The following is a 20109-nucleotide window of genomic DNA, read 5'->3' on the forward strand; positions in this document are numbered from 1 at the left end:
ACTTGTTTAAACTGCACCTGAAAGAGCAAATGGGGGGAGGTGGGTGTCCTTCTACGTATGTTTGAAGATGTTTTAAAGAAAGTCACAACAGTAAACTGGTGGAAGTCACTTAAGCACTTGGATTCAGAGACTGTTAATGTGATAATCTCGCTTGTAACAGCAGTAGCTTCTTCTGCCAGTGTAGAAAGGATATTTTATTTTGAACTACTCATTCCAAATTGAAATATTGTTTTGCACTTGAAAAAGCAGAAAAGCTTGTTTTGCTTTTCCAGACTATTAACAAACAGGAAAATGAAGGTGAATATGACTGAGGTAGCTGCAGACACCAATATTTTAAATGTCTCATATTGACCTTGCTGACACAGTCAATTTAATTTGATTTATTAAGAACTATTTTAGTTTAAAATAATTTAAACAAAAACAACCCTGATTTTAAAAAAGTTGAATGTTTAAATTCAAAAATTCAGATGCTTGCTTTATTAAAATATTATATGTTTGCTCTTGAAGAAAAATATCCAGAATACATAATGTTTTTGTTTTAGTTAAATAAAACAATTTTAATGTCTGTCTGGTAACGTTCTCCTAAAACAACACAGCAAGAAAATCTTCGAAATAATGATTAACCTGTTGAATTCGAGATAGCTCATTTCCCAATCACTTCATAAATACCTGCTTCGCTTATTTTTGGTAAATGAAATAACCAAACCAACCATTCATTTTCTGATATAGATGTAAAACTCATCTGAAAAGTTTTCAAAATAAATTACTGTTTAAAAATGTATAGATTGTGTATCTTCTAAAATGAAAACTATATCTATCTCTGAGTTGTGAAAAGAATGTATTAAGGGTATAACAACCAACAAGAATGCACTTTTAGGTAGAAAACCATGATTAAATCAAGTCTTCCTGACTAGTGATTTAAACCTTGATTTAAATCAATTTAATTTAAATCAAATCCACCCTGCATAAAAACATATCAGCATATGTTCTACACAATATTTAATATCTAGTCAACTTACTTAGGTCTCTATGTAATGCGGCAATATTTTGTTGTGAGTCCATATATAAAGTACTACTTACCCTGCTGACCACTGCAGTACATCACGAGGTTGAGTCCTGATGGCAGCTTTGGTAAACTGTTTCAAAATATCTGGGAGTTCAGGGGGTATGTTAATCTGCTGAGCACAAAACATGGTGTCTGGAAGAGGCATGATTCTAGTATGGTTCAATAACAAGATCCTGAAAAAACTAAAAATATAAATTAATTCTAAACATATGAGAGATTAGTATGGTTCCATACAAATTCTCTTAATTTTATTATTCATCTCACTGTATAAAAACCCCAAATATTCATTTTAATTGTGAGATCCTGTTCCAGAACAGAAAGCAGATGGCACTGCAGCCATTTTATTTTAATGTCATGAATTAAATTAAAAGGTGAAAGGAAAAGGAAAGAAATATATTTGTTTAGTCACAGAGTTTGTTTTAGCCTGGTCAGAAATAAATGAGGCAAGTTCACAAAAGTATATGACTCTCTTCCTCTATAGCTCCTGTGATCAGGAACACTATTTTATCTTTATCTTCCTTTTTGCTTTTCTTTTAACCGAAAACATCCATTTGCTCCCTTGTCTTCTCTTTACTTTCACTTTGTAACTATATTTTTCAACTTTAACAATTTTATGATACAGATTCTGTGCATGATATACAAAATAAAAAGGCAAATCTGAAATGAATTTAGGTTATCCTAGTTCTGTAACAGGCTAACTCAGGCAGTGGGGTAATATGCACCAGATGATGGAAACAGATGTATTATACCACAAAGTTTTTCTTTATTGGTGATGGAAAGGAAAATAGACTCCAAATTTCAATCAGTAACTAAACTATGATGAAAAAAATGAAAGAGTGAAACTAAGGCCAAGTCTACACTGGCAAGATATCTCTGGCCCTGTAACTTTTGAGGTGTCTACATTGGTAAGGCACATAGTGCACACTAACTCCACAGTAAGTGCACTCTAGGTAAGCCACCTCGGCAAGAAGTGTAGAGTTTGCTGTGCTCTGGATAGTGCACTGGGATGCCAGTGTGAACACCATAGTGTAGTACTGCATTGTGACTGGCCTCCAGCATCCTTTCCACAACACTAGTTTTGCTTCTCTATTCATCTGTCAGAATTCTACTGTTCTGTTCTCAGGTGACCAACCCTCAGACTCACTCTTTGCATTCTTTTGAAATTTGAAAGTCCCCTTTCTGTTTGCTCGGTGATGTATGGTGTGTTCTCAGCACATCTCTCCAGCTAGTTATGCTTGCTCCACGCATCAAGAGATCCCCTACTTGGAGTCATCAACATTTGGGGAAAGGAGACAGTCCAGTCCCAACTGCTCTCCAGCCATAGGAATTATGATACCTATGGGAACATCTCAAGATGCATGACCAAAAGGGGCCACAATCTGGATACATACAGCACAGGATCAAAGTGAATGCACTGTGAAATGCCTACTACAAGGCATGGGAAGCAAACCAGTACTCTGGTGCTGTGCCACAACCTGCAGGTTCTACAAAGAGCTGAATGATATACTGGGGATAACCCCCACCTCCACTCCAAAAACCCCTGTGGACACTTTGGGGGCTAAGAGGCGATCCAAGAGTGGACTGAGACAGAAGGAGGAAGTTGTGGTCAAGTATGCTGAAGGGGAGGTGAACCCAGAGGCAGAAGAGGATCCACAGAGGCTTGCAGATAGGAGCTTGTACCCCTGATGAGGGGAGCCAGTCATAGCCTTTGGAGGTTGTGGATAAACCACCTGGTAAGAAGGGGTTATTCATAGACTCATAGACTTTAAGGTCAGAAGGGACCATTATGATCATCTAGTCTGACCCCCTGCACAGTGCAGGCCACAGAATCTCGCCCACCCCTCTTAGAATAATCCTCTCACCTATGTCTCAGATATTGAAGCCTTCAAATACTTTGAAGGCCCCAACATGCAGAGAGTCCTTCAGCTGTGATCTGTGCCCAATACTACAGAGGAAGGCGAAAAACCTCCAGGGCCTCTGCCAATCTACCCTGGAGGAAAATTCCTTCCTGACCCCAAATATGGAGATCAGCTAAACCCTGAGCATGTGGGCAAGACTCACCAGCCAGACACCAGAAAGTTCCCTATAGCAACTCCTATCATCCCTCCATTGACCTATTTCCAACTGATAATGAATGGTCAATTAGTTACCAAGATCATGTTATTTCATCCAACCATCCCCTTATCATAGAATCATAGAACTGGAAGAGACCTCAGAAGGTCGTCAAGTCCAGCCCCCCGCTCTAGGCAGGACCAATCCCATCTAAATCAACCCGGCCAGGGCTTTGTCAAGCCGAGACTTAAACACCTCTAGGGATGGAGACTCCACTACTTCCCTAGGTAACCCATTCCAATGCTTCACTACCCTCCTAGTAAAATAGTTTTTCCTAATATCCAATCTGGACCTCTCCCACCACAACTTGAGACGATTGCTCCTTGTTCTGCCATCTGTCACTACCGAGAACAGCCTCTCTCCATCCTCTTTAGAACCTCCCTTCAGGAAGTTGAAGGCTGCTATCAAGTCCCCCCTCACTCTTCGCTTCTGCAGACTAAACAGACCCTTCCTGTAACTGACACTCTTCAAGATAAGCATACCTGGGGGTGCTCCACATTAGGTGCTGGAGAGTCCCAGCGCCTCTCAACGGATTTTTGCTAGCAGTGCATTTGGGGCCATGCGGGCCCCCCGGTGCCATCACACATGCGCGGCGCCCTCCCCCCCCCCCACCTTCAGTTCCTTCTCTATCCAGAAGTCAATGAAACTTCCCCATCTTTATGTCTTATTGTGTTATTTTCCGAAGTATAGAGGAGGAAGGGAGGGTAGTGGAGCACCCCCAGGGATGCTCATCTCGAAGAACGTCAGTTACAGGAAGGTGAGTAACCGCCTCTTCTACTTTGAGAGGCCCACCCTTTTTCGAAAGAACCTGTACTTCTGAAAAAATTAGGAGTACGGGTTCTTTAAAAAAAGGGGGGGGGGTCGAAAGAACCGCATCTAGACTGCGCTTTCATTTTCAAAAAACCCTTTTTCGAAAAAGTGCTCGGACGTGAATATGCAAATGAAGTGCCGGATATTTAAATCCATGCTTCATTTGCACTTTTGATTTGCCTCATTTACATTCCTCTTTTAAAAGAAGAATGTAGTTTAGATGTTCCCCAAGTACGTAATGTCTTGCAAAAGTGTGTTCTGATGCCCACGTGTCTGCTGCGCATATGTCATCGATGGAGAATTTTCTCAGATAAGTGACCAAGGTGGTGACAGCTCTGGTGGAGTGTGCCCAGATTGAAGTAGGTGAAGATAAGTTGTTAAGTAAGTATCATGTAGCAAGGCAGTTAGAGATCCAGTGTGATAATCTTTGTGACGATATTTTCGTGGAGATGATCTGAACGGTTTCATCCTGTGGATGTAGAAGGAGAGCGCCCTTCTGATATCTAGGGTGTGCATCTGTGCTTCAAACGTGTTGACATGAGGCTTTGGGAAGAATACAGGTAAGTGTATAGTTTGGTTGAGGTAGAAGGAAAAACACACTTTAGGTAAGAATTTAGGGTCTGGTTGGACAGAGACTTTGTCTATGAAGAAGACGGTAAAAGGTGGGTCTGCCATTACGGCGGCTATTTCACCCACTTTATGTGCCGAGGTTATTGCCACTGGAAAGCTGTCTAAGGTTGGGCCGTGTAAAGAACATGTGGCCAGCAGTTCAAATGGTGGTTTAGTCAGCGTTCTTAGAACCACGTACAGGTCCCATGGTTCTCAAGGGGCTGCAATGTCTGGGAATAATGCCTGTAGCCCTTTTAGGAATCGCTTAGTTATTGGGTATGTGAATACCGTAGTATCATCCACAGGTATGTGGAAGGTCATTATTGCTGCCAAGTGGACCTTGATAGAGCTTAGGGAGAGATGCAGTAGGTAGAGGTTTTGCGCACTTGTTAGAGGTGCAGTAGGTAGTCTAAGATTGTGGGGAGCGGAGCATCCTTCAGTGGTATGTCATGCGAGATCACTCAGTGTGTGAAACGGGTTCATTTATTAATGTATGCTTTTCACGTCACAGGAGCCCTGCTGTGTAGGAGGACGTCGTGTACTTGCTGTGAACATTGCAGTTCTATGCCTGTGCATCCTCTAGGAACCACACCTTGAGGTAGAGAGTCAGGAATTGAGGGTGAGGAGACGTGATTCCCGGTTGGTATAGAATATTTGGAGTGCGTGGGAGCGTGACTGGATGGTATCGGGACATCTTGCTTAGGAGGGGAAACGAAGGTTGTTGAGACCAATAAGGTGCAATGAGGAAGATTCTTACTTTGTCCTCTCATGTCTTTATGAGCACTCTGTTGAGGAAGGGAAAGTAGGGAAATGCATAAAGTAAAGGCGCATCCCACTTGAGGATGAGAGCATCCCTGAGGGACTGCTTTCCCATGCCGGCTCTGGAGCAAGACATTAGGCATTTTTTGTTGGCGCTGGTGGCAAATAGGTCTATGTGTAGATAGCTCCATCGTTTGAATATGTTCTTCAGGACTGTAACAAAAACCAGGACTATGTAGCACTTTAAAGACTAACAAGATGGTTTATTAGGTGATGAGCTTTCGTGGGCCAGACCCACTTCCTCAGATCAAATTGTGGAAGAAAATAGGCATGACCATATATACCAAAGGGATACAATAAAAAAAGTGAACACATATAAAAAGGACAAATCAAATTTCAGAACAGAGGAGGGATGGGGGGGCAAGGTAAATGTCTGTGAGCTAGTGATATTAGAGGTGATAATTGGGGAAGCTATCTTTGTAATGGGTAAGATAATTAGCATCTTTGTTCAGACCCCGGCGTAAAGTGTCAAATTTAAGCATGAATGACAGTTCAGAGGTTTCTCTTTCAAGTCTGGTGTTAAAATGCCTTTGAAGCAGTATGCAGGTAATCAAGTCGTTGAGACAATGCCCTTTCAGGTTGAAATGGCAAGAAACTGTTTTTTCTTTGTGATACTGTCTGATATCCGTTTTGTGTGCATTGATTCTTTGGTGAAGCATCTGAGACGTTTGTCCAAAGTACATAGCAGATGGACACTGTTGGCACATGATGACATAAATTATATTTCTGGATGAACAGGAATATGTGTTCTTGATCTTATAACTGAATTGGTTAAGTCCAATAATGGTGTCAGCAGAGTAAATATATGGACAAAGCTGGCAATGGGGTTTGTTGCAAGGAAAAGTTCCAGGGTTGGTATTAGTGTGGTATGTTCTGTGGTTGTTGGTAAGAATCATCCTGAGATTAGGTGGTTGTCTGTAGGAGACTATGGGTCTGTCTCCCAGAGCCTCTCGAAGTGTAGTATCCTGTTCTAGTATAGGTTGTAGTTGATTGATAATGTGTTGGATGGGTTTAAGTTGGGGGCTATACGTGATGACAAGTGGTGTTCTATTGTTGGTTTTCTTGGGTCTGTATTGAAGTAGATGGTTTCTGGGTATTCGTCTGGCTCTTTCAATTTGTTTTTTTATTTCTCCAGGTGGGTAATTGAGGTTTATAAATGCTTGGTAGAGATCCTAAAGTTTCTGGTCTCTGTCAGTGGGATTAGAGCAGATGCGGTTGTATCGAAGGGCTTGGCAATAGACAATGGATCGTATGGTGTGTTCTGGATGGGAGCTGGAGGCATGTAGGTAACTGTATGAGTCAGTGGGTTTTCTGTAGAGAGTGGTGTCTAATTTACCATTGGTGATTTGTACTGTGGTATCCAGGAAATGGATCTCTCGTGTAGAATGGTCCAGGCTGAGATTGATGGTGGGGTTTAGGCTGTTAAAATGTCTGTGGAATATCTCCAGTGTTTCTTGGCCGTGGGTCCAGATCATAAAGATATCATCGATGTAGTGAAAGTAGAGAAGGAGTAAAAGGGGACGGGATCTGAGGAAACATTATTCTAAGTCAGCCATAAAGATGTTAGCGTACTGTGGGGCCATGTGGGTACCCATGGCTGTGTCACTGATCTCTACCAAGCATTTATAAACCTCAATCACCCACCTGGAGAAATAAAAAAACAAATTGAAAGAGCCAGACGAATACCCAGAAACCATCTACTTCAAGACAGACCCAGGGGGAGAGACCCAGATCTAAATATTGCTGGAGCAGGGCCCGGCTCTGAATAGTAACTCGCCGCCCATGGTGTCCGGCACACTTCTGGGTTCAGGGCATGGACCCCTTTAGGCGCGGGGCCCGATTCGGGGAAATCGGTTGAATTGGCCTAAGGCCGGCCCTGCCACATTCCACACCTACCCATGCAACCTCCACCCAAACAGATTCCCACAGGCTCCCAATGCACTCAAAGCCCATGCACATACAGTTTAGCTCTGATTAATTGCAGCCCCCCCACATCCCACCCTTGCACAGCACAGAGGACGGAGACTTCTCTTAGAGGAGAATCCATTGATAGAGATTCTCTAGGCTGTAGTCGGAAAGAGAGGAGGGGAGAGGACAAACAAGGGGCCAGAGTGGACAAACAACCACATATAAAGGAATGTAATACATCAGGAAAGGGCAGACAAATAAACAATGGCAAATTTTTAAAGTGCGTCTACACAAATGCTAGAAGTTTGACTAATAAGATAGATGAACTAGAGTACCTTGTATTAAAGGAGGAGTTTGACATAATAGGCATCACAGAAACCTGGTGCAATGAGGAAAATCTGTGGGACACAATCATACCGGGATATAAAATATATCGGAAGGATAGAACAGGCCATGTGGGTGGCGGAGTGGCACTATATGTGAAAGATAACGTAGAATCAAATGAAATAAAAATCTTAAATGAATTAACATGTTCAACAGAATCACTATGGATAGTAATTCCATGCTCCAATAATAAGAATGTAGCAGTAGGGATATATTATCAACCACCTGACCAGGACAGTGATAGTGACATTGAAATGCTAAAGGAGATTAGAGAGGCTACCAAAATAAAAAACTCTATAATAATGGGGGATTTCAATTATCCCATATTGACTGGGTACATGTCACCTCAGGAAGAGATGCAGAAATAAAATTTCTCAATGGCTTAAATGACTGCTTCTTGGAGCAGCTGGTACAGGAACCCACAAGAGAAGAGGAAATTCTCAATTTAGTCCTGAGTGGAGCACAGGATCAGATCTAGGAGGTAACTATTACAGGACCGCTTGGGAATAGTGATCATAATATAACAACATTTAACATTCCTGTGGTGGGAAGAACACCTCAGCAGTCCAGCACTCTGGCATTTAATTTCAAAAAGGGGAATTACACAAAAATATGGAGGTTAGTTAAACAGAAATTAAAAGGCACAGTGACAAGAGCCAAATCCCTGCAAGCTGCATGGATACTTTTTAAAGACACCATAATGGAGGCCCAACTTAAATGTATACCCCAAATTAAAAAACATAGTAAGAAACCTTAAAAAGAGTCACCATGGCTTAACCACCATGTAAAAGAAGCAGTGAGGGACAAAAAGGCATCTTTCAAGAAATGGAAGTCCAATCCTGGTGAGATAAATAGAAAGGAACATAAACACTGTCAAATTAAGTGTAAAACTGTAATAAGAAAAGCAAAAAAAGATTTTGAGGAACAGCTAGCCAAAAACTCAAAAAACAATAGCAAAATGTTTTTAAAGTACATTAGAAGTAGGAAGCCTGCTAAAAAAACAGTGGGTCCCCTAGACAATCAAGATACAAAAAGAGCAATCAAGGATGATAAAGCCATTGCGGAGAAGCAAAATGCATCAGTCTTCATAGCTGAGGATGTTGGGGAGATTCCCAAACCAGCACCGTCCTTTGTGGGAGATGAATCTGAGAAACTGTCCTGGATTGAAGTGTCATTAGAGGTGGTTTTGGAACAAATAGAAAAACTTAATGTTAACAAATCACCGGGACCGGATAGCATTCATCCAAGGATTCTAAAAGAACTCAAATGGGAAACTGCAGAACTGTTAACTGTGATTTGTAATCTATCCTTTAAATCGGCTTCCGTACCTACTGACTAGAAGATGGCTAATGTGACACCAATATTTAAAAAGGGCACTAGAGGTGATCCCGGCAATTACAGACTAGTAAGTCTACCGTCGGTACCGGGCAAATTAGTCGAAACAACAGTTATGAATAAAATTGTTAGGCACGTAGAAGAACACAATTTGTTGGGCAAAAGTCAACATGGTTTCTGTAAAGGGAAATCATGTCTTACTAATCTATTAGAGTTCTTTGAAGGGGTTAACAAACATGTGGACAAGGGGGATCCAATAGATAAAGTATACTTAGGTTTTCAGAAAGTCTTTGACAAAGTCCCTCACCATAGGCTCTTGAGTAAATTACATTGTGATGGGATAAGAGGGAAGGTCCTTTCATGGATTGAGAACTGGTTAAAAGACAGGAAACAAAGGGTAGGAATAAATGGTAAATTTTCAGAATGGAGAGGGGTAACTTGTGGTGTCCCCCAAGGGTCAGTCCTAGGACCAGTCCTATTCAACATATTCATAAATGATCTAGAGAAAGGGGCAAGCAGTGAGGTAGTAAAGTTTGCGGATTATACTAAACTGTTCAAGACAGAAGCAGACTGTGAAGAACTCCAAAAAGATCTCACAAAACTAAGTGATTGGGCAACGAAATGGCAAATAAAGTTTAATGTGGATAAATGTAAAGTAATGCACATTGGAAAAAATAACCCCAAGTATACATATAGTATGATGGGGGCTCATTTGGCTACGACAAATCAGGAAAGAGATCTTGGAGTTATCATGAATACTTTTCTGAAAACGTCCACTCAGTGTACAGCGGTGGTCAAAAAGGCAAATAGAATGTTAGGAATTATTAAGAAAGGGATAGAAAATAAGACAGAATATCTTACTGCCCCTGTATAAAACTATGGTACACCCACATCTTGAGTACTGTGTATAGATGTGGTCTCCTCACCTCAAAAAAGATATTTTGGCCTTGGAAAGGGTTCAGAAAAGTGCAACTAAAATGACTAGGGGTTTGGAACAGGTCCCATATGAGGAGAGGCTAAAGCGACTGGGACTTCTCAGTTTGGAAAAGAGGAGACTGAGGGGGGATATGATAGAGGTATATAAAATCATGAGTGGTGTGGAGAGGGTGAATAAAGAAAAGTTATTCATTAATTCCCATAATATAAAGACTAGAGGACACCAAGTAAAATTAATGGGTAGCAAGTTTAAAACTAATAAGTGAAAGTTCTTCTTCACACAGCGCATTGTCAACCTGTGGAACTCCTTGCCAGAGGAGGCTGTGAAGGCTAGAACTATAGCAGAGTTTAAAGAGAAACTAGATAAATTCATGGAGGTTAGGTCCATAAAAGACTATTACCCAAAGGGTTGGAATGGTGTCCCTGGCCTCTGTTTGTCAGAGGCTGGAGATGGATGGCACGAGACAAATCGCTTGATCATTGTCTTCAGTCCACCCCCTCCAGGGCACTGGCGCTGGCCACTGTCAGCAGACAGGCTACTGGGCTAGATGGACCTTTAGTCTGATCCAGTACGGCCATTCTTATGTTCTTATTCTTAGCACATCAGTCAGCAGGGCTGCATATAAATCTTGGACATGTACAAACCTGTGAAAGTGTCAGCACGCCTCACCTCCTGCCTCTCCCACAGACACCCACTAGTTCCCACCCAGTGCAGATGTTACATGCTTCATGTGTGTTCTACATTTACTGTGTTTAATAATTGAAATTCATGTGTTTCAATACAATCTTTATTCCATTACATGAAAGCAAGCCCAAGCAAAGCAATGGTCACTGTAGTGCTAAGTGCTACATACAAGCCAGAGTAACCCCCTAGCAATGCAGCCACTGCATTCCAATGCATAGCAACAGGTTTTACTGATTTTCAGTATCAAAGTGCTGTGTCAAGGCATCTGTGATCTATACGGCCCCACACAGAGCTCTTCTAGTAACCCTCATCTTGGGCTGTTCAAACTTGGTTTCCAAGCGCTCAGTCTCATCAGTCCAGTCCTGAGGGAAGCTTTCACCCTTTGCAATTATGGAGTGTACAGCACAAGGTGATGTACCACAGGGACATTATCATCGGCCAGGTCCAGCTTCCAGTATAAACAATGCCAGTGGACTTTCAAACTGCCAAAACCACACTCCACATCCATTCCACACCAGCTCATCCTGTTATTAAATTGCTCCTTGCTGCAGTCAAGGCTCCCTATGTACAGCTTCATTAGCCACTGCAGAGTCTCCAAAGATGTCCTCAGGGCATTTCCACATCCTCCATGGTGATCTTCTAGCCTGAGAAAAAAGTCCCCACTTGCAGCTTCCTGAATACGCCAGTGTGACGGCGCGTTGGGGGTCCCCCATCTCCTGCACCCCGAAATGGCACAAACAGACTGCACCAGCCGGTGGAATAGAGGAAGTTTATTGCCTCTCCAGGATACAGCACAGCACAGATGGAATCTGGTCACAGAGCTGGGCTAGGATGCCTCAGGCCCCCTTGAGATGCGGGAGACTGGGCCCCTAAACTCCAGCCCCTTCCCCTAGGCTCTCCTCCATGCTCTCCGACAGCACTAACTAAACTCCCTTCCAGCCCTGCCCCCCAGTCAGGGCAGCATTCCACCTTCCTTTGTTCCTCTCCATGGGGGGTGTCTGGCTACTGGTTCAACAAGTTTGGCATTACCTTTGCATAGTGAGGGTTTCCCTGCTGGGTCTTGCTCCAGACAGCAGGGGTCACCACAGCCCAGCAAGTACCCCCACTACGTCACAGTTCTCCCCCCTCCGAGAGCGAACTGAGCAGGGTCACTCCGCTCGTGACCTAGGGAAGTTCGGGTCCTCTGCGTGGGAACCCGCCCCGGGGACATGGGTGCTCCCCTTGACTCAGGCCGGCCGTGGCAAGGCCCCACATGAGCTGGCTTCCCTATGTCCACTCGCCGCCCCGCTCCAGGGCGACTGGCGCAGGCCTGTCCTCGGGGGTCACACCCACCCTTCCGCTGGCCTTGATCTCTGGCCAGGGTCTCTCGGGCCGGGGCCATGAGCCCAGTGAGCCTTCTCTGGACAGCCAGGGCGGCTTCCACCCCCGAAGCTCCATCCAGGGAGGTCTTCCCCTCCCATAACTCTCTCAGCAAGCCCAGAGGGTCTATCTGGGGTAGAGACCCCCAAGCCGCTTTCCTCCTGTCTTGGGCCCTCCCGCCCCTCTGGCAGGAGTCACAGGACCGGCAGTACCGCTGCACGGCTGTAAAGATTCCCGGCCAATAGAAGTGCTGGAGCAGCTTCAGCCGGGTGCTCCGGATCCCCCGGTGGCCCCCAACGGGGACATCGTGGGCCAAATACAGCAGCTTGAGGCGATACTTTCGGGGGACGACCAGCTGCCGCTGGACCCCCCCATGCCCTTGCCTTCCTGGGGGGAAGCCATTCACGGAACAGGAGTCCACGCCCCCGCAGGAATCTCTCCTGGCCACCTCTCCCCCGGGGCCGAGCTGCACGGAGGCCAGCCTGGTCCCTCAGCCTCTGCAAGGAGGGGTCTGCCTGCACCTCAGCCTGGAATTCAGCTGCTGAGGCAGGGATCGGGACCTGTTCCCCACCTTTGCCTAGGTCCGGAGTCCCAGCCTGGCTGGACCCCGTGTCCACTGGGATGGGACCCTGAGGATGCTGCCCGGAGTCCTTCCCTGGACCCAGGTTGTCAGCCCCCCGCTGGCTCTGGCTCCGGGTAGTGACTAGAGCCCGCTGGGATTCATGGGGCCACTCCTCTAGGTCATTCCCCATCAGCACCTCGGTGGGCAAGTGCGGGTGCACCCCCACTTCCTTGAGGCCTTCCTTCGCCCCCCATTTCAGATGCACCCTGGCTACAGGCACCTTAAACGGGGACCCATCTATGCCCTTCAGGGTCAGCTGCGCGTGGGGTAGTATCCGCTCTGGGGCCACTATGTCGGATCGGGCCAGAGTCACCTCTGCCCCCGTGTCCCAGAAGCCCGTCACCTTCCTACCATCCACCTCCAGGGGTATGAGGCACTCACTCCGCAGGGGCCGTCCTGCCCCCACCCGGTACACGGAGAAATCCGCCTCCTGAGAATCAGACCTCCCAGGGGAGGTGCACTGAGCATCCTTCCCCTCTCTCTGAGCTGAGGTTTGCCTGCCAGCCCCTGCCTCTGGGGCAGCCTGCCCTTCCTCCCGCCCCAGCCAGTTAACCCTGGAAAGTCCCCGGTCCTGGGACCTGGTGCACTGAGCCCTCTTGTGGCCTTTTTGCCCACAGCGATGGCAAGTTAGGCTTTGGGCTGTCTCTGTCCAGGGCCTGGCTGGTTCTCTGGGGTATCGATGACTGGTCCTGATCCCTGGGGCTCGCCTCGGAGGTGTCTCTCTCCGTTGCTCAGCCAAGATCCGGTCTCTGCGCGGTTCCCTCTCTCTCCGGGACTCCGGTTCACACCCGGACCGGCTCTCCGTGAACTCATCCGCCAGCCTCCCAGCCTCCTGGGGGTTCTCTGGTCTCCGGTCCTTGAGCCACAGCCTCAGTTTGGGTGGGCACACTTCATAGAACTGCTCCATCATGACCAGCTTGAGCAGCTCCTCTGCAGTCTGGGCTCCGACTCCAGACACCCACTTGCGGCAGTATTGCGCCAGGTGGGAGGCCAGATCCACATAGGTCTCCCGTGGCCCTTTCTGTACCCCCCAGAACTTCTTCCTGTACATCTCGGGGGTCAGCCCGAACTTGTGCAGCAGGGCCTCCTTGACTCGGTTGTAATCCCCTGGCTGTAGGTCCTCCAGCTGACTGAGCACTCCGGCCACCTCCTGGCTCAGTGCGGGGATGAGCTCCTGCAGCCAGTCAGCTGGGGGAACCCGTTGCAGTCCACAGGCCCTCTCAAAGGCACTGAGGAACCCATCTATGTCACCCATGTCCTTCAATTGGGCCACCACGGGCCTCTCCAAGCATCTGGCAGTCCTGGGACCCTGGGGCCCATCCGCACTTGGCGCAGCCGGTGCCCCGCCGGTTCTCCGCTCTGCCATGGCCATCTCATGCTGCCGCTGCCTCTCTCGGTCCTCTACTTCCAATTCCTTGATCCGCAGCTGGATCTCCAGCCGCCGCAGCTCTGCTTGGCTGGCCCCTGCCCTAGATGGGCTGCAGCTTGCAGGCCTCCTGGGGGAAGCTGTCTCATCTCTCCGGTGAGTTCCAGCACTCCTCCCCCTCTCTGAGCCTGACACACTCTCGGGGGGGGTCTGGCTGCTTCCCCTGGGGACAAGATCCTGGCCCTGTGGCTGGTCGTTCTCTTCTAGCTGAGCAATCAGCTGGGCCTTGGTTGCTTTCTCCACAGGCAAGCCCCTCTCTCTGCACAGCTCCACCAGCTCTGCCTTCAACAGTCAGGCGTAGGCCATCTGCCCGCGGGTCCCCTCGGTGCAGACTCACCAGTCTAGTGCTGCAGCGCCCAACGATTCCCAGGAACCGCTTCACTCTGTCTCCAGCATGCCTGGCTCCAGGCTCTTGCTTCTCCTGCGCCTTGTCGCTCGCCGCTGGAAGCTCCAACCACGGGGTGCAGTGCATCCCACTTCTGACACCAGTGTGACGGCGCGTTGGGGGTCCCCCGTCTCCTGCACCCCGAAATGGCACAAACAGACTGCACCAGCCGGTGGAATAGAGGAAGTTTATTGCCTCTCCAGGATACAGCACAGCACAGATGGAATCTGGTCACAGAGCTGGGCTAGGATGCCTCAGGCCCCCTTGAGATGGGGGAGACTGGGCCCCTAAACTCCAGCCCCTTCCCCTAGGCTCTCCTCCATGCTCTCCGACAGCACTAACTAAACTCCCTTCCAGCCCTGCCCCCCAGTCAGGGCAGCATTCCACCTTCCTTTGTTCCTCTCCATGGGGGGTGTCTGGCTACTGGTTCAACAAGTTTGGCATTACCTTTGCATAGTGAGGTTTTCCCTTCTGGGTCTTGCTCCAGACAGCAGGGGTCACCACAGCCCAGCAAGTACCCCCACTACGTCACAGCCAGTGCTTTGAAAGATGCAAGCATCATGCAAGTTTCCAAGACTAGTCAGCATTAAAGTCCATGAAATGCCCACAGCAATCCACAAGTGCCTGCAGAACCATGGAGTTTCAACCCTTTCCAGTTAATATACTTAGAGCAGCGATTCCTAACCTTTTCCAAATGGGGACCCATTTTGACAATTCAGGAAGACTTGATGACCCAAGGCAATTCAAAAACGGGGAAAGGAGGGGAGGCAGAGTCACCTGGGGAGACACTTGGCGACCCTTTTGAAATGTAATGGCGACTCATATTCGGGTCCCGACCCATAGGTTGGGAAACCCTGACTTAGAAGTTAGGTGGTCTGGTGACTGAATTGGAATGTGTATGCTCTATTCCAAGTTCTCATGGTGACAAAGAAGCTTTGAGAACTCTGCTAGGTGCTTAAAGATAGAATAGAGCCCTACTGGGAAAGTAGAAGGATTCATACTATAAGAAAAATGTTGTCACATCTTGCTAGGCAGAACCACAGAATGAATGCATCACCACCAGACTAGTAGCTCCAGTAGTGTCCTGCAACAATGGAAAATGTCTGTTTTCTGGGGACAACACTGTTGTGTTGTAAATATTTGCTGTGAGAGCTTGCCATTTTTATGAAGACAATTAAGTGCAAAGATTACAAAGTTTCCACTATATCTGTATATATATTTAAGCAGAGTAAATATTTATTAACCTGTGCTGTTAGCTGTATACAGTACCACCAGAAAGCAAATTTCATGTGTCTTGTTGTAACATATGAGTAATTAAAAATCCTGAGAAATGTATTTTAAAAGCACTCTAAAAGCATTTTAAAATCATAGATGGAGCTCTTAAGTCCTCTGACTTCACAGTCAACAGTGGAATGAGCGGTTTTATAATAGAAATAGGACAAGCTGAACTAGCAGGTAAAAAACATGGCTTTCTCCAAATAAGCTAAATCAGAAAATTGGAACTCTTATAGCATTACCCAACATCAGAACAAGAACCGATAGTGTTGGTAAAAACAGACTGTGCTAAAAAGTGATTCTCTCAGATCACTATGCACCAATCGTTCACTGTCTCTCACACCCACACATGCACCTGCAGTGAAAAGTAAAGGCATAGAGAAATATTGGGGGGGGGGGGGAAGCTTTAAAAGTTTTTCTTCCATATCACATTCAGAAAACTCATTTTTCTGATCAACTTTTCCTCGCGTGGCTACACGGGGCTGGTCTGTCTGTTTTAGAGGGAAAGCTGCTGGGCAGGGAGTGTTGCCAATGCTTAAATAACGAGCAGGCCAAATGAAGATCCCCCGGTGCCCTGTGTAACACCGTAGCGCCAGGGCGCGGGGACACCCCTGGGCACGCCTAGGCCAGGGAACACCGCGGTGGCGCCGGCGGGCGGGCGGGCGGGCTAGCAGCAAAGGCGGCTGACGAGCCGCGCGGCGCAGGGGCAGGGGCCGGGGCCGGGGCAGGGGCAGGGGAGCGGGTGGGGCTGCCCGCGCTCGCTGTGCGCAGCCGGGTCTCTGGGGCGCGTCGCTCCGGATCAGCCACCGCGGCGGCTTCCGAGGCCGCAGCCCGGCCCGGCCCTATCAGGCGACGGCCAGGGGCTGGCACCGCGCGGCAGGGACCCAGCGCGGGGACAGGCGGGCGCAGCCCTTGGTGCCTCCCCCCGGCAGGCGCTGTAGCGCGTCTCTCACCTCCGCGCTGCGGCTGGGCTCTGAGGGGCGGCGCGTAACCGCCGCTCGCCTCCCTCCGGTTCCCGGGGCAACGTTTGTGTTTCACCGTTGCCACGCAACCGACTCGCGCTACAGCGCGCGCCACGCATGTGCTGGGCAAGGGCGGGGCCTGCTCCAAGGGTGCGGCGCGACTATCTCTGGCGCATGCGCTTCCCGGTGCCGGGCTCTTCAAAACCACTTGCTGTGCACAGACGGTCACCTAGCCGCTGCTCGCTCACGGCGCATGCTCAGGAGCAAGAGGCGGCCCTGGACCCTTCGCTGCCCCCCGCCGAGAACCCGGAGCGTCCGCCCCCTTAGGCAAAAAGTAACCACCGGCTCAGCGGCTGCACGTCTACACGCAGCGAGAGGTGGCTCCTGGGATTCTCCCCCCCCCCACTGGTTAAGCACGAAATCACTTTTTGCATTTAAGGCTCCTGAGTGGCCTAGGCTTGTATGACCTCCTCGGCGTGGCTGGGGTGCGTATGCCCAGAGATCTAAGCATGGCCCTAGAGTCCTTTAGGCGATGCAACCTGGCATCCATCTGCTGAGATAAGTCTTTTCCCTCAAATGGCAGGTGCTGGAGTGTTCTGCACTTCAGGGGGGACACTGGAGACCTGTAATCAGGTCCCACACTGCTTCACGACCCCTGTGGCCATCGTGTATGCCGCCCGGTCAGCTGTGTCGTGTGGCCTGCAACCGTGCACGGGAAACGGTCCTACCCTCTTCTGTCAATGCTATGAACTGCTGGTGAGAATCTTGTGGCAGGCACTCCTTGAACTTGTCACCGCCCAGGTATTGTACGCATACCTGCTTAACATTGCCTGCTGGTTGGCAATGCGCAGCTGCAGGCCTTCCTCTCCCCCCTCTTCCTCCTCCCATAGCGTATGCCTTTCTGGCTCCCTGCTTTTGGGGGTAGGACCTGGCTGGCCCTGCCTCTCCTTTTGTCCTGGCGCCTGAAACACCAGGGAGCCCAGTACCAGATGAGAATACAAATGCTCATGCCCGGTCTGGAGAACAAAATAGCTTTTTGAATTGCCGGCATCTGCCACCAATTGGTCGTGATCTTAGCCACAGTCTTATTCAGTGGCAACGCCAGCTTGGTTGGTGCATGGGCAGATAAAATGTTGACCGTGGGGTCCAACCCTTATTTACGACCTCTGCCTGTACTGCCAGTTTTGCTGCCAAGCGACGCAATGTCTGTGGTTGGCATGGATGGAGCAGGATCAGCAAGAGCCTCGTCAAGGGATGAAGACAAGGTCTCCCTTATTGGCGGCTGGTTCTGGGGGTGGCTCAGCCACCTGATAGGCCAGCTGGGCCTGGGGATGGTCCTGAGCTCCCAAACCCTCATCCTGTCATGGGACATGGCAAGTCTCTCTGCACACTGCCTGTATATTTAGAGGTGGGTACCCTGGACATGGGGGTCACTGCTGGAGTACCCCTGGACTATATATACCAGATATATATATATATACACTAATATACCAGAGCCCTGAGAAAATGGCATCAGGCCCCAAATTTGGTGATAGGCCCAGAAGTCCAAAACGGCCATTATGGTTGCATCAGAGATGGCCATGTCTGATGGGGCTGGTGCCGGGACCAGTGCCAAGATCTATGCGACGATGTCCCTGACCGTACTGATTCTGCATCAGATCCTGACGAATAGTACAATACAGACCAGGGCAGAGCTGTCAAGGGCACCTGCGAGAGGTGCCAGGGAGGTGCAGGGCACAGGCTTTAAACAGATTGCACAAGGCTTAAAACCCTACAGACCTTGCATCACCCTCTCCCAGAGTGAAGAGGAATGTTAATATGAAAAAACTTTCTAATTACTATTTAGACTACAAACAACTTCAAAAAGGTAACTATTTACATGTTGGGTTATAAAGTCAGAAAGACAAGGTGCTCCAGCTACCATCATGGGTGGTAAGAAGGAACTGAGAGAGGGGCCAGCAGGGGTACTAATTCACCATTATGTCGGCACCATTCTAGGGGCTCCCTGGTTGCCTGACATATCACTGGGGGAAAAATGCAGCGCACACACACCTAATTCAAATGCACACAAGCAAGCACTCTAAGAACAAGCTGCTACTGAACCACAAAACTGCTTTTACAATTAGCTGCAAGCCATGCGTGGTAGACACCCTCCCCTCACAAAAAGCAGTACAGATACTTCTCAGGAGCTGAGACATAACCCTCTACCATGAGCAGCAACTTAAAGGAGAGGAAAACAGGAGTATTAGCTATGTCTCAAGCTAGCATCTTTTCAAAACTCCACTACATTCTAGCCAGTCCACCCACCAAACATAGATGAGCCCACAGAAGGGAAAAGAAACCTCAGTAAGTGTGTGCATTCCTCTTTCTTCACAATATTTAAATATGAAGTTGGCACCTGGCCCAACCACACTTTAGTAGCAACAGAAGTGAGAAGAGGTAGATTTGGATCTTCTTTTTTTTCCCCTACAGGTTATTCATGCTTAAATTCGACACTTTACGCCTGAGTCTGAATAAGGAATCTAATTACCTTACCCATTACAAAGATAGCTTCCCCAATTATCACCTCTAATATCATTAGCTCACAGACATTTACTTTTCCCCCACCTCCCTTCTGTTCTGAAATTTGATTTGTCCTTTTCATAGGTGTTAATTTTTTTTAATTGTATCCTTTGGTATATATGGTTGTGACCATTTGCTTATCGGATAGTTGACTAGTCCTTAACATCCGTAGTGCAAGGGTGTCTACAATTCTGTCCTCACAAACCCTTCATACACAGACCTGAAATATCTAACGCCATCAGTAGTGATGACCAATGTAATGTGGGGCAATGGCTTCCCCTTCCATACCAGCTGTCATACTAAAGCACATATTGAGGTGTGCACACTACACTTTTCAAAAAGCATAATAGTGTCCACTATACTATGTGTTACCCTAGCATTCCTGGAGATATTTTGTTTCAGACACAGATGTGTCTGCTGCAAAGTCTCTCAGCCTCCTCAATAATGGTAAAGAATTAACTGCCATAACAACTCCCTTGTCCAATCTCTATCACACAGGACAATAATCCAGAATATAGTCAAACTAGAGTATTAAACCTTAAAGCTGCTTTATATTTTCTTCTTAACTGTGTATGCTCTAGGAAAGACAGTGAAGGTTATGTGGAATAAATGTACAGGATATACTTAGAATAAAAGAATATCTTGAGAGAAAAGATTTTCAGAGGTTTATCGTGGCACCTTCCTTAAATATCAGTAAAATAATGAAAGCTGTTTTTATTAAGAAAGGCAAGCCATTCATACACTCTTAGGTCCAACTTAAGTAAACTTGTTAAACATTTTGCACTAAACTGACCCATATGTACTTAGGTTTTATATATTTTTTAAACAAACAGTAATAAGAAACAAAGCACAAA

General features: G+C 47.4%; 1 protein-coding gene across 1 annotated transcript in view; it reads right to left on the minus strand.

Moving 5' to 3' along the window:
* The window catches only part of ROPN1L (rhophilin associated tail protein 1 like), a 42007-nt gene extending 25170 nt beyond the window's left edge, over positions 1 to 16837 (minus strand). The window contains exons 1-2 of the mRNA XM_075921474.1: positions 16685 to 16837; positions 1081 to 1248 (exon numbers count right to left, since the gene is read on the minus strand). Of these exons, the coding sequence (XP_075777589.1) occupies positions 1081 to 1248; positions 16685 to 16812 (296 nt within the window). The 5' untranslated portion in view covers positions 16813 to 16837. The remainder of the gene's footprint in view (positions 1 to 1080; positions 1249 to 16684) is intronic.
* Between the last annotated feature and the right edge of the window lie 3272 nt (positions 16838 to 20109).

This window comes from Pelodiscus sinensis, chromosome 2 (assembly GCF_049634645.1).
Source record: "Pelodiscus sinensis isolate JC-2024 chromosome 2, ASM4963464v1, whole genome shotgun sequence".
In the NCBI taxonomy this organism is placed as follows: domain Eukaryota; kingdom Metazoa; phylum Chordata; order Testudines; family Trionychidae; genus Pelodiscus; species Pelodiscus sinensis.